Source organism: Molossus molossus, unplaced genomic scaffold, assembly GCF_014108415.1.
Source record: "Molossus molossus isolate mMolMol1 unplaced genomic scaffold, mMolMol1.p scaffold_m16_p_22, whole genome shotgun sequence".
NCBI lineage: Eukaryota > Metazoa > Chordata > Mammalia > Chiroptera > Molossidae > Molossus > Molossus molossus.
Genome location: NW_023425358.1, coordinates 32,524,331 through 32,539,170, shown reverse-complemented (window position 1 = coordinate 32,539,170; position 14,840 = coordinate 32,524,331). Strand labels below are relative to the sequence as shown.

At 47.5% G+C, this 14,840-nt stretch overlaps 1 protein-coding gene across 2 annotated transcripts in view; it reads left to right on the top strand.

Annotated features, from left to right (window-relative positions):
- The window catches only part of PTPN11 (protein tyrosine phosphatase non-receptor type 11), a 65,024-nt gene that overhangs the window by 27,536 nt on the left and 22,648 nt on the right, over window positions 1-14,840 (top strand). For both annotated transcript variants that reach the window (XM_036276476.1, XM_036276475.1), the window contains exons 5-7: window positions 1,991-2,107; window positions 2,782-2,895; window positions 12,502-12,598. In XM_036276476.1, the coding sequence (XP_036132369.1) occupies window positions 1,991-2,107; window positions 2,782-2,895; window positions 12,502-12,598 (328 nt within the window). The remainder of the gene's footprint in view (window positions 1-1,990; window positions 2,108-2,781; window positions 2,896-12,501; window positions 12,599-14,840) is intronic.

Sequence of the window (14,840 nt, the reverse complement as noted above, 5' to 3'; positions counted from 1 at the left end):
CCAATTTAAAGTCTGTGTCTGGGCTTTCTAAGAACAGCTTCTATTGAGTGCTCTTTTCATCCTGTGTATGGGCCATACTTCCCTATTTCTTTGCATGTCTCATACTTTTTGTTGGTAACTAGACATTTTAAATAATATAGCGACTCTGGAAATCAGATGCCCTTCTTTCCCAGGGCTTTTGTTGTTACTTTTTATTGTTGTTGTACTTGTCGCTGTCTGTATGTTTAGTGACTATTAGACCAACTCTGTAAAGTCTGACTTCTTTTTCATGTACAACCACTGAAGCCTTTGGTTAGTCTATTGGTTAGTTAATGATTGGATAGATATTTCCTTACATGCCTTGAACCATTAAGTCTCCCAGCCTTTGCCAAAGGGGTGTGTGTGTGTGTGTGTGTCGGTTGGCATGACTAATTAAAAAAATTTTTTTTTTCTTTATTGATTCTAGAGGGAGAGGATGGGAGAGAGAGAGAGAGGTAGAAACATCAGTGAGAGAGAACATCAATTGGCTGCCTCCTGCATGCCCCCCACTGGGGATTGGGCCCACAACCTGGGCATGTGCTCTGACCGGGAATCAAACTGGTGACCTCTTGGTGCTTGGGTCGACACTCAGCCACTGAGCCACACTGGCCAGGCTGTTGGCATGATTTTAACATTCTGGCAGCTTAAAGCTCTGCCTTAGCTTTCCTTTCCTGCTTATGCAGAACTTTAAGGTCAGCTAAAGGTGAAGATTGGGGCCTTCTCATATTTTTCTTGAACTTCACACAGTCCTGCATATGCACATGGTTTTTTAGATTCTCAAGAATATGTTGGAGGTTTTCAGAGCTCCCTGTGGTCATTGCCTAGGTTTCCTTTTTACGTTTTTGGTCAGTCTCTTATTTGCCCTAACTGGTATTGCCACCTCAGGCAGCCACAATATTAGATAGTTGCTGCTGATTGTTTTCCAGCAGATACCCTGAAGACAGGCTGAGTGAACTCTGAGTCAATCAAATAAAGACAAGCTCTGAAAACAGGACTTTTCCAGGGAGCTGCCAAAAAGGCCAAATAATGATAATTCTCTGGGGATAGGTCTCTCTCGAGAGGTTCAAATCCATTCTGTCCCCTCTATTTGTGCTAAATCGCTTGTTTTCATAGTTACTGTGATCACGAGGCTGCTGGTTTTCAAAGCTACCGAGGAGCTGGGGAGAGATGGGTGGGAATAGGGCGAGTTAAAATGCCACAGTTTGTTGCTCTTACCAAGATCCAATAATTTTTCTTGAATAAAATACTCCTTGGACTGTTGAAAGTTCTTTAATTGTCAGAGTTCTGAAAAAGTTGATGACAGTTTTTGCCAGTGTTCTTGCTGCTTTTATGGAAGAATATATTTTCAGAGGTCTTTACTTTGTCATTATGAAAGTTTTATTTTTAAATAAAAGACTGTACCCAAATATCTTCATGTATATTCTTTCTAGGGTTTTGTATTTTCTGAGTTTAACTGTGTTCTTGTTGTTTCCCTTAAATAGTCTATTTGGATCTCCTTGTTAGAAAAAGTTTCCTGGTCCCTGTTTATAATTTTCATTAGAAGATGAAAGTAAAGAAACATATATTGGGCTTCAGTGCTGCCTTACCAACCTTGGAGTTTGTTGTGTTTCAGAGAGAAATAGTTATTATCTTCTAGTCAGGAGCCTTATGTGTTGTCGCTTGGCCTAAGGTATAAGTAGAGAATAAAGAATACTATTTTTCTATTTTTTTTAAAAGCTGTTTATGAAGGAGAAACTTTCCTGTGGCCTAGTTGATGTTGGATACTTATTCATTGCTTTTCACACCCCACAGTGAACCCTTGGGTTGGTCATTCCATTTTTATCATCCTCGTAGTGTCCTTTCCATGGTGTCCTTACCACAGCCACCTGATCTTTCCGTTCCTGGGCATGGTGGGGAGTTCATCTCTGCACTTACGTCTGGAAACAGTCCTTTAACACAGAGGTAATAAACATCATTTTTTTTGTGTTGGAAGGAACTGAAATATGATGTTGGCGGAGGAGAACGGTTCGACTCTTTGACAGATCTCGTGGAGCATTATAAGAAGAATCCTATGGTGGAAACATTGGGCACAGTTCTACAGCTCAAGCAGGTGAGCGATTAGAAAGCTAAAGCTCCATCTCCTTATAGCATTGAAAAAAACCCAATATAGGATATTCCAAATATTCAGGAATAGAATAGTGTCATGAACCTCTGTGTGCCCATCACCCAGCTTCAGTTATGATCACCACATCAAATCCTACTTCATTTATCCCTCCACTCACTGTCCTCCTCCTGTGGTATTTGGGAAAATATTTCAGATGTCACATTATTCCCATGACTGTCTCCATATGTATCTCTAAACGGCTTTCAGAGTTTTTAAAGCAAGTATTCACCAAGTTGTCATTGTAGGTGCACCTTTGGTGATCATACTCATTTTGGAGTTATTGCTATTTCCAAGCTCACTCTTATCACTTAGTGGCAAATTATATTATCTGTCTAATATTGTGGTCTGTTTTATAAAGAAAAAATGATTAAATTTATACCAGCAGAGTAAAGTGTATGTGGAGATTGGAGAAAGATTTTTTTTCCTGACAGAACAGAAGAGAAAGTGAAACTTGATTTGAAAATGTTTATTGAGAGTTACAGGTCCTGTGAACTTCCTGTCCTTGCCTTCACGAATACCAAAACAGACGGCTCGTTTGTTACTGCTTTTGTTTTGTTTTGCATTAACATTTTTTTCTGTAATACTTTTTTTATTTCACACCGATGGCTGGATTTGATTAGCCCCTCAACACAACTCGCATCAATGCTGCTGAAATAGAGAGCCGGGTTCGAGAACTAAGCAAATTAGCTGAGACCACAGATAAAGTCAAACAAGGCTTTTGGGAAGAATTTGAGGTAAGTCATTAAAAACAATTTTTTTTTTACATGAGTTACTAAATCCTAATTTTAATAGATGAGAAGTTGGTCTCGTGTTTGCACTGGGATCTGAAAGACTTGAATCTGTGTCCTAGTTGGGCCATTGATTGACATGGAATGAGTTGCGGAGGGGCCTCTTTGAGATAGAAGGGCACTGTGTTCTGGGGAAGGGACTTGGCAGTTGGTGTGAAATGGATGAGCCAGTAGCTCCATTTGGCTTTTTGGTTTGCTGGCAGAAACCCAGATACACAAAAGGACCTAACTCCTTTGAAAGATTTCCAGCTCTGGCTGGGGGCTTCAGAAAGAATCTGTAGCCTTAGTGCAGTGAGTAAGTAAAAGAAATGTGTGCTGGCTTTGCTTTGCGTGTTGACATTTATAACGTTGGAAAGTTAAGTAAACTGATTCTTTCTTGAAACCAGCTCGGGTAGGAGAACGTTCCCCAGTGGGGATGTGCAGTGTGCTCTGGTGTGTCATCGTTATCTCGCCCTCTCTCTGTGCATCCACTCGACAGAAAGCTTCCCCAGAAACAAGGGTTGTGCCATAGTCACCTTCGCTGTTGTCCCTGGCATGTGTCACAGTGCCTGGCACACACGGAAACTCTCTAAATGGTCCGTTATTCCATAGGATGTTAGAATTTACATATATTTGTGGAATGGTCAAATGAAGTCATTTTAGCCGCAGTGTGGCTCAGATGGTTGAGTGTCATCCTGTGCACCAAAAGGTCGCTGATTTGATTCCCGGTCAGGGCACATCCCCAGGCTGTGGGCTCAATCCCTGGTTGGGGTGCGTGCAGGGGGCCACTGATCAATGTTTCTCTCACAGCGATGTTTCTCTCTTTCTCTCTCAAATCAATAAAAACATATTAAAAACAAACAAGCACAATACACACCCATACCAACCCCACATAACACTTATTCACTGGGGTTATTTTTCCTCATCACTTTAAAGCTTGTTTTCCTCAGTAATCTGGTTTGTTTTTAAAGCCCAGCCTTCTTCCTGTCGCTCAGGCCATTCCCCTCTGTCGTGCTCTGAGGCTGTTTTCAGTTTGCACAGGACCCGGCCATTTCACTGACAGCCCCCAGATGTCCTGATTCCACGGCCGCTCAGCCAGCTGACGTGTCTCCAGGAGGGGCTCGTGCCTGTCTTCACGCCCACAGTCCCGCTTGATTTCTTTAAAGTGATCACAGCCTGCCCAGGGGAGCTGTAAATTCTCCTTCGAGATGGTCAGGTTTTATGGAAACGACGTTCACTGCACCCCAAAGCTGTGTCTAGAATAATCGTTCTTTCTGGTGATCTCTGGTGGACGTCTTCCCCTTGGTGTCTGAGCAGTGCCACACTGAACCGCAGTCCCCAGCCGGGCTGCAGCTTAGACTCCAGGTTGGCAGTGGGAGCTGTATCCAGGACTTTCCATCTCGGCCTGGGCTCCCAGCAGCTCACAGAAGGGCTGCTCCATTCCTGTGGGCGGAGCACTGCAGTGGTGGAGGTTTAATCCAAAAGCTTCATTCTGGAAACATTCCTTTGTTTCCTTTGGACTGTCCCCCCCCCCCCCCCATTCTCTGCCCCTCCAGTGTCACGTTTTTCTCTTTAGACTTGTTTTTATTTGCTGGCTCTTCTTGGCATTTTTACAGAGAACTTAAGAACCCAAGGTGCTTTCACGTCTCTGCTTCACCTTTTCCTTTTGCCTCGGACCGACCTTGCTTCTCGCTGCGCCTGCCGTCCGCCTGCTCATCGGATGGGCTTGGGCCGGGCCCTCCATTTCTTAGCTCCTTCCTTTAACCTTGGAAGGTGACTTCTCCCCATGTGCTGAAATTACGTTCTCAAAAGACACCAGTGGCTCTCTCACTGTGATACAAAGAGTCTGTTCTCCAGCCTCTTTCTTCCTGGCGCTGCTCTTAAGACAGCTGTCCAGCTCCTCATGCCCCGTTCTCTTGGTTACTCTGATCCGCAGCAGCACGCCCCTGGTTCACTTTTCTTCCCCTCCCTTGTGCCCCTTCGGCTGTTTGTTGCCTTTTTTCCTCTCAACCAGCCAATTCTGGTGGTTCTCCAAGATGTGGTCTGGGCCTGTCCTCATCTTCAAGTGTGTTTTTCTTTGGGGAGCGTATCTAGTCTCATCGTTTTCTGATTCTCCCTGGGTATGTGTTGCTTTCAGCTCTGGTTTTGCCTTCTGGCTTGTACCTTCTGCATTTCTTCTTGGCTGTCATATCTCTGCAAACTCGAGCATTCGGAACAGGACCTGTTATTTTCCCCTTCAAGCCAAATACCTCCTTTGACTTCTGTGTCTGTGGTGGTGGTGGTGCTGCTTATTCTTTGGCCGGTTGGCCGGAAGCCTCAGAGCATCCCTTACCTCCTTTTTCTTCTTCCTCCCACCCTCGCTGTCTCCAGGCTCTGATGATTTCCCTTTCTGGTCTTAGGCAGCGGTTCTCAACCTTCCTCACGCCTCGACCCTTTCATACAGGTCCTCATGTTCTGGTGACCCCCAACCATAAAATTATTTTGGTTGCTACTTCATAACTGTAATTTTGCTACTGTTATGTCTTAGGCGACCCCTGTGAAAGGGTCGTCCGACCCCCAAAGGGGTTGTGATCCACAGGTTCCTCTTAGAGGAAGGAAAGAAACAAGCCTTTATTTTCTACTTGGTGCCGCATCTTGGGCTCAGGAAGTCATCTCATTGCATCCTCCGATCTTGTGGGGTAGGTAGAGCAATCCCAGGATGCTCCGAGAGATCAAGGTGCCTGCCCAGGACTGCCCAGGTGGGCACCAGCAGAGACAGGAGTCTCACCACCTGCGAGGGGTGCAGGCTCTCATCACCTGGAAGACATGAGCTGCTCTTTACTTGACCTCTGACCCTCCACTCACCCTTCATGCTAATCCACTCTGTTTCTCCTGTTACTCTCCTGCTCAGAAACCTTCAGTGGCTCCCTATTTCCCACTAGAGATACAGCATTTTCATTTTGGAGACGAAGAAACCGAAGGCCAGAAGCGAGGTTGTCCCTGGTTGTATGACTGGCAGATGGTTGGGTGCGGTTTGAACTTCGGGACTTCTGATTCCAAGTCCATTACACCGCACTCCTTCCACGCGGCCGTTGAACATCTTCTGCCCAGTTCTCAAGCCCTCCATAGTTTTACTTACTCTCTCCACCTAACGGCATTTCCCACCACGTGCTGGCACACAGGGTCCAGGCTCGTCGGCCAGTCTCCCTCCCGCTCTCACGAACTCCAGCCTCTTAGCCGCCTTTACTGACATCCTTCAACTTGTGGGATGGCTTCCTTTCGTAATTGCATCTAAGTTCTTCACCTGCTCCTTCCAGAAACCCCACACGACATAAGTAATCCCATACTTAATGATAGATTTGTCTTGTACTGCTTGCTGCTGTTTCCTGGTCACAACCTGTTCCCCTCCAGGGACCATGCCTTTTGATTTGCTTTTCTGCCTGTACTCCGCCTGTGGGAGGGAGGAGGTGACTTGGCTTCCAACAGGCACACGGAGGGACTGAATTGCGGGTTGGTTTTGCTTTTGATCAGTTGCACGTTCTCTGGTGACGAGTCTCCAGTTGCCCTTTCATTCCTGGACAGAGCTGCCGCTAGTCAACTGCAGAGAAACGGTGACTGGCCGTGTAGTGGGTGGCTTTCACCCACCGTGGTGGCCGGTCACACTGCAGAGAAGTGGCAGTGTTCCTGTGCATAGAGACAGATGCCAAAGGAAGACAGAAGTGTATTCAGATCAGGGAGAGGGCTTGGTTTGGAGCCCGCCCAGGTGGTTACCGCTGTCTCACTAAATATTCGGGCATCCAGACCCGAGAGGCCATCTGTCTGATAGCCCTTCTGAGCTCCCTCTCCTTCAGGAGGCCACAGCCACGGGTGGGGTGGGGGAGGGTTAGTAGGAGCTTTAACATTTTTATGTATTGTCAATTTATGTATAAAAACCTTTTATTGACATTTTCAAGCACCCAGAAGTAGAGAAGATAGCATGAGCCTCTTTTTTCTCAACACCCAGCTTTAACCATGGTCAGTGTTTATTAACCGCATTTCCTATCTCCAGGCCCTCCGCACCCCTGGCTATACACCCTCGTAGCTTTGCTTTTAAAGTAAGGTAACTGCAGCTGGTCCGTCCTTAGAGGTTAGTGGTGTTACTTTCCCGCAACCAGGCGCCTTGTGCCTGTTGCTCAGAGAGTGCAGGAGTCATGGGCACGGGGGTGCGTGGGGGTGCGTGGGGATGCCCGGCTCTGCCATTCTGTCTGCTGCCTGCTCGTCTCTCCCGATCCTGTTCCTCCACTCGTGCTCATGACATTCTGGTCAAGAGCCAGGCTGGTTTTCATTCAGGGCTTTGGAAGCCTGTGGGGGGTCTCTCTTTGGTCATAGCGGCGACTGGGGAGGCTGCCGTTGGCATTTTGGCTAGCAGGGGTCCAGGGGTGGGGGCAGAGCCGCAAATGTGAGGGATGGCTCTGCACAGTGAATACTTGTCCCATCCTGTCAGCTGTACTGCTGGGATCTCGGGATCTCGGGACCAGGGGAGTGACTTTTTCTTGATGCCTCTTACAGTTTAGTAGTTTCATGCAATCCCTTTGGCTCCAGATCTGCTTTGACTCAGGCAGTAGGGACTGGAACTAGCCTCGGGCCCTTTCCGAGGGCTCAGCGTTTGGTGCAAACCCTTGAGCTGTGTTGCTGGGGAAAATGGAGAGGCTTGAGCCTGTGTCCCGGCTTTCCACAGGTCTTTTTGCTCCTGTCCCAGCCTTATCACTGATGGAGACACAGTGACATTCAGCTGACAGGTCCTTCTCAGCTTTTGGTGCCCCGGGGGCTGCTGGTGAGAAGGAGGCGGTGGAAGATAAACCAGAAAGGAATGTAGCCTCCTGGGGGCAGGGTTTGCTGGACTTTCTTCTGCCTCGTCCAGCCATCAGCCTGATGCTGCGGAGGAAGCGCCCTTAGCAGGTGGTCGCTGATTATCTCCGTGCTGTTTGGGAGCCTCTGAGGGCAGAGCGTGGCAAGGCACAACTTCTGAGTTCTTATTGTCAGCCTCACTCTAGATGGATGGCAGCCTTTCTCTGCGGGAAATGAAATGTGTTCAGGCAGCTCGGGCCCCGGGCACAGATGAGAATGGGCTAATGGGCACCGAGGAAGGAGCTGGGGGAGACACACTGGCAGTCATTATTAATCGGTGACAGCTGCCAGCCGCAGGCACTTAGCTCCTGACTGCTGCTTGGGAAAGGGGCTCTGTGCCTGTCCTTTCTGGAAGATTCCAGGGCCGAAAGGCCTATCTCAACTTGTGTGCTGTTCAACTCCCAAATCCGTGTGGAAGGGGGAATTGGGAACTTAATGCAGGATGAGGGAAGCTTCTGGCTGACCTGGAACTCTGAATTTAGTCTGGCTAAGTGTTTCTTTGTGTGTGAGGTGTTGTTTGGTGGTACCCCCATCACAGTAAATAAATAAGATGCAGTTAGCAAATGAGAAAGGTGTTCTTTTTATTTATTTTTTTTCTATCCTTACCTGAGGATATTTTTTTTGTTCTTTTTTTTTTTTTTTTTTTTTTTTTAGACAGAGTAGGAGGGACAGGGAGAGAGAGAGAGAGAGAGAGAGAGAGAGAGAGAGAGAGAGAGAGAGAGAAACATCAATGTGAGAGAGACACATCGACTGGTTGCCTCCCGTACAACCCTGACCAGGGCTGGGGATTGAACCCGCCACTAAGGTACGTGCCCTTGACCGGGAATTGAATCTGCGACTCTTTGGTCCAAGGGCCGATGCTGTTAACCACTGGGCCAAACCGGCCAGGGCAGAGAAAGGTGTTCTTTTTGTACCCTTATCCAACCTTTTGCCGAGGCTCGGAGGAGGTCTGGGTGTAGTGCTAACACATCTTTAACATCTGCCTCTGATACCTGGCACTGTCCCATTTCCACAAAGCACATTTAAAAAAAAATTTTTTTTTTTCTTATCCTCACTCGAGGACGTTTTGCATTTATCTTCAGGTAGAGCGGGAGGGGAGAGGGAGGAAGAGAGAGAGAAACATCCATGTGAGAGACACATCAAGTGGTTGCCACCCACACGACCCCAACCGGGGCCGGGGACAAACTGCAGCTGAAGTACGTGCCCTTAGCGGGAACTGAACCTGGGACTCTCTGGTCCGCGGGCCGACGCTCCAACTGCTGAGCCAAATTGGCCAGGGCCAGAAAACACATTTTGAATGCCTACTGTGTGCCTGAGTCTGTGTAGGTTGTAGGCATAGCAAGGTAGTCCCCACTCTGTGGAGGAGACAGATTGGAAAAACACAAGTGGGATTCAGTTGACAAGTATACTCATGGAAAGTGTTAGCCAAAGTGGTTTCTAGTGCTTGACGTGACTGACACCATCTTAAAAAGCAAGTTGCTCTCAGTGATCACCAGTTCACCCTGGGAGGGGTGGGCCCATGTCCCCTGAAAGGATAGATAAGTAGGCCCATTGCATTATATGCTGCCTTGTCATATACAGCAGCTCTTAACAAGCACCTGCCGCTTGGCTGCAGGCCGCCTGTATTCCTGGATATACATATAGATCTATGTCATGTCCACATCCCCTTTCTGGTGGGCACCGTCTTGCTGCTGCCCTAGATTCTTCTTCTGTCCCTAAGTTGCCTTAATAAACTGTTTAATTCTGGAGTTGCCAGCCTCTTTCTGTGGTCTCTCGGCCTCTTCTTGCTTTGAAAGTCGGTTCTAGTACACCTCGAGAAATTTTCCCAGCAGGAAGGGTACTGCAGACAGCGCAGAGAAATTATTTGAGGTGGGTTTCAAAAAAATAAACGTAGCTGTGCACAGGTGCTCAAGGCAGAGAAAGGGGGTTCCAGACAGAGGGTTAGCATGTACAAGAGCATGAAAGCCCGAAGAAATATGGCGAGTCCCAGGCCCTCATGCACATCTTAGTGTGGCCGGAGCAGAGGGAGTGCGTCCCGGACTTCTCCGGGCATTGGAATCCCTTGGGAATCGTGTTGCAGTGCAGATTTTGAGTGCGTAGACCTGGGGCAGGACCTGAGACTTTGTCTAAGTAGCTCCCAGGTGCTGCTGCTGCTGCTGGTCTGCTGATCACCCAGGGAGCAGCTGGCTCAGAGCTCCTGGAACTAGTAATTGAACAGCAAAGCCAGCCTCTGCTCGTGTGCTTCCTGGTGAGCCAGGCCCGTGTCTGCACTTCACAGAGTGATCTCATTTAACTTTCTCGCCGGCCCTCTGGGGTAGGTAATGAGGGTTGTCCTCAACTTTACATCTGAGGAAACTGAGGCATAGGCGGGCTAGTAACTTGGCAAAGCAGAGGCTGAGGTTAGAGGCAGGCTACCGTGAGCTCAGAAGAGAAGGCCTCGTGAGTTATTCTGAAAAGTTTGGACTTGATCTTGAAAGCAGAGGGAGAAATTGACTACAGGGAGGGCCTGGATGAAATGCACCTTTTGTGGCAATTGCTCTGGCCATGCGCCCTCCACAAGTGGTGTCACGTGTAGTTTGTTTCCTGAGTGAGCAATGGCTTTGCTTTACTGTCAAGTTCATTTAACTTTTGTGATGTTGTTTTCTTTGTTGATTTTTTAATAAAACACGTTTTTAAAATTGATTTTAGAGAGAGTGGAAGGGAGAGAGAGAAACATTGGCTGGCTGGCTGCCTCCTGCACGCCCCCTTTTGGGGATCTAGCCCACAACCTGGGTGTGTGCCCTGACTGGGAATCAAACTGGTGACTTTTTGGTGCAGGGGATGATGCCCAACCAACTGAGCCACACCGGCTTCTTTGTTGATTTTTGAGTAATTGAGTCAGTTCATAGGGTTTGGACTTTTTGAACTTCACCTTAATGTCTAAAAATCCAGATCGAACCTCCTTCCTAATAACACAGTAATCTCAGCAAATGTTGCTCAGTAAGACTGGCTCACAGTTCAGAGGAAATGCCAGCTGGGAGAAGGCAAGTGGCTTTAATTAATTAATCTGCACACACTGAAACAGTTCGAATGACCATTTCATTGTCATTGTATTTTACTTCCACCCGGTTCTAGGTAGCTAAACACTTTTGTTGTCATCGGTGTGTCAAGACCGAACATTGCATTTTGAACTGAGAGTCAAATAGCAATTTAAATTCCCGACTTTCGTACCTGTCTGTGAAATTCAGATAAATGAAATGGAAAGAACAGGGCTGCTGTGTTGTGAAATACTGATTCTGTCACTTCTGGTAGAAATCTTTAAGAGGTAACCATTGTAGCATTTATTTATGTTATGTATAAATTAGTTATGTATGTGTGTGTGTATATATATACATATATATATCTATATATTTTTTTTCCATTTAGTCTGCTTTTCACTTTCTTGATTTGCCCATTTGTGATTTCCCGTTACAGATTAGGCTCCTTTGGAACCAATGGTCCCTTGTAGACCAGTTTTGTTTGTAATTCTGAAAATGAAACCTAGCCCTTGAAAATGCTTCAACCTGGCTTGTCCTCCTTCCTGTTTCTGCAGCTGGTCCTTCTCTCCTCTTTCCCACATCCCCTCTTCCGATGGGGCCAGTCCCACGGTGGCTGCCTGCTGTAGTCCCTTCTTTCCCCGACGGCACCCCCCCTTTCCCTGCAGAGGCCCCTTCCCGACCACTTGCCCTGGAATCCAGCTTCTGTTGTTCACTCTGGCTGGGAGGCCACGGCGGGGCAGTGTCAGTGTAGGTGCGGACTGGCTGCCCCGGCTTCAAGCCCTGCTCACAAAGCCTGCGTGCCCACGGCCCAGTCCCCAGACCACTTCTGTCCTCTGCTGTCTAAATTTGACAGCTGGCGTATGTCGGGCTTGCTCTGAATTAAACAGTGGTAAAAGGAGGTAGATCATAAACTCCTCAAGAACATGGCTCACATCTGTTATTCATATACTGTGTACCAGTACCCACTGGCTTTCCTTCTTTTAAAAAAATTAAATGTACTGGGGTAACATTGGTTAATAACCTGAATTTCAGGCCTACAATTTTATAATACACCATCTGTATACTCTGTTGTGTGCTCACCACCCAAGTCTAGCTTCCTATCTTCATGTATTTGGTCCTCTTTACCCTCTTCATCCTCCACCTGGCTTTGATTCTTAGTAATTATTATTTTAAAAGGCTTCTCTTTTTATAAATATTTATTCATTGTCCAAAAAAAAAAAAAGTAAAAACATGGGGGGAGGGTAGGAGAAAAGGCCTTCATAACCCCACTAACCTGAAAAAGAACCCCATTACTTTTGGGGTGTAGCTCCTTCTACCACATCTTAAGCACGCGCGCAGACACGGCTGACGTCACACACTGTTTTGCGTGTTGGAGCTTCTTTTCACTTAACACTTATTCTGATCGTTTCCCAAGGCACGAAGTAGTCTCCTAGACCATCTTTTAGATGGCGGTAGGCGGTTCTGTCGCACGGATGAGCGGTAGCGTTCTCTAGGCAGCTGCTTCCTGCCGGGCACCGACGTTGCTGCTGATGTTTTTGCCACCGTGGGCACGTGAACACGCGCACACTCTTACAGCTCTTGCGCGGGGCCGTGAGCCTTTCCGAGGAAAAGTCCTTAAAGCAGAAACCGAGCCAGGCCTTTTTTTAAAAGCTTTTGGTGCATAATAACGTTTGCTTTCGTTTCTCCCTAGACACTACAACAACAGGAGTGCAAACTTCTCTATAGCCGAAAGGAGGGCCAGAGGCAAGAAAATAAAAACAAAAATAGATATAAAAACATCCTGCCCTGTAAGTATCAACATTCTGCTCAGTCATAGTCACTCTCGGAGATTTCGATTCTCAGCAGATCCAAGGTCTTAGCCTCTTTTAATTGTGAGCAGTTTCCAAAATAATCAACCGTGACAGGGACTGATGGCCTCATTCACCGAGTTCCTGCGATGCTCATTACTGAGTAAAATTGCCACTCGGAGGTTCTGAGTGGGGTGGTTTTTCTCTTTTAATTAACTTTGTTTGCCTAAGAGTGATCATCTCTGGGTTGGCTATCTCCCAGTGTCAGACCACACCAGGAGCCAACTGCAGGGGTCCCAGGCTTGCGTCCTGGCTCACGGGGGTCTTTCTGAGGCGCTGTTCCCTCATCCGGGGAACAGACAGGCCCCTCCCGAGGGCTCTTCCACCTGTTCTGCTCCATGATGCCCTGAGCTCAAGTGACTGGAGGTTCGGGTACGTGCCTGCACCTGGCTCAGGAGTGCCTCCCTCAACACCCAGATGCTGCCAGGTGGAGCCCAAGGTGAACCAAGGGGAAAGAGAGGCCCAGAAGGATATAGACCTCGGACGAGGATCCCAGAAATGGCTCTCAGCAGCCCGCACAGCTTCTCCCTTCTGAGGGCTGACTGTGCCGGGCTCTCTGCGTCCCCTCTCACTTACCCAGACCACATGCACACAGAGCAGGTGCTCTTACTGTCCCAATTTACGGACCATTTTATGAAGGTCGCAGGTAGGAGCGAAGGGGGGAACTGGTATTAGAGCCCCCAAAGTCACTGCTCCGAGCACCATGCTCTAGTGTGCGGGGCTCCAGAGTGGGCTAGGTCGGGCAGTCCACCGTGGCAAAGGGGAGGACCATTTAGGACTCCTCTTGCTTTCTGTCCTTTATTTTTATTTATTTATTTATTTATTTTTTTCATCCTCACCCGAGGATATTTTTCCATTTTTTGTACAGAGAATGGGAGGGACAGAGAGGAAGGGAGAGAGAGAGAAACATCGACGTGAAGAGACACATCGAGTGGCTGCCATCCGCACAACCAACCAGGGCCGGGGACAAACTGCAACCGAAGTACATGCCCTTAACGGGAACCGAACCCGGGTCTCTCCGGACCGCAGGCCGACGCTCTAACCGCTGAGCCAAACTGGCCAGGGCCTGTCCTTTATTTTTAAAAGGAAAAGAAAAATTGAAATCTGGTATACAGATTGTTGGCAGTGCATACATGTTTCCCCAACTTAAAAGGAAGGCTTGTTTGCCATGGCCGGTTTGGCTCAGCAGTTAGAGTGTCGGCCTGCGGACCCAAGGGTCGTGGGTTCGATTTCAGTCAAGGGTACATACCTGGGTTGCAGGTTCGATCCCTGGCACCAGTCGGGGTTGTGCAGGAGGCAGCCAGTCGATGTGTCTCTCTATCATCGATGTTTCTCTCTCTCTGTCGACCTCCCTTCCCCTCCCTTCCACTCTGTCTAGAAGATTAATGGAAAAATATCCTCGGGTGAGGATTAACAAAAAAAGGAGGCTTGTTTGTATGTATAATTGTATATGTGGGTATGTATTTCAGTGTTCAGACACTTTGTTTTTCAAGTTTATCAGGATGCGTGGTTAAATTCGGAGAGCATTGCTCTAATGTCTCACCAGGTCAGAGCCATTTTGTCCGATACTGCAGACCCATTGTGTGTATGTGTGTAGCATAGCGTTTTTCTTTCCATATACATCTGTACACAGACATGGTATATATGCATATCACATCCGTATGGATTATTGTAATGTGTGCAGGTCAGGATGGGAGAGTGCGGAGGCATTTATAGTGCTGAGGAAAGGCAATGAGGAGTTTGCAGAGAATCACTTTGAGCCACAGCATGGTCCTGATGACCTTGGGGAAGACTCATGCTTTTTATGTCTAAGTTTTTATTTCTGCTCAGAAGGTCTAATGGTGCTCATTAGTAAGATGTAGGGATGTAGCCCTGGCCCATGTAGCTCAGTTGGTTGGAGCATCATCCCATGCTCCAAAGGGTTGTGGGTTTGATTTCCCTGTCAGGGCACATACCCAGGTTGTAGGTTTGATCCCTGGTTGGGATGCATAGGGGAAGCAACCGATCGATGTTTCTCCCTCACATCTATGTTTCTCTCTCCCTCTCCCTTCCTCTCTCTCTGAAATCAATACAAGAAAAAAAAAAAGATGTAGGGATGTAGGAAAAGATGAAGGGAACAATGGTGTACAGTATCTAAATAGAATATGACTGCCCTTTCCTCCCTTAAAGATCTCAATTAGCC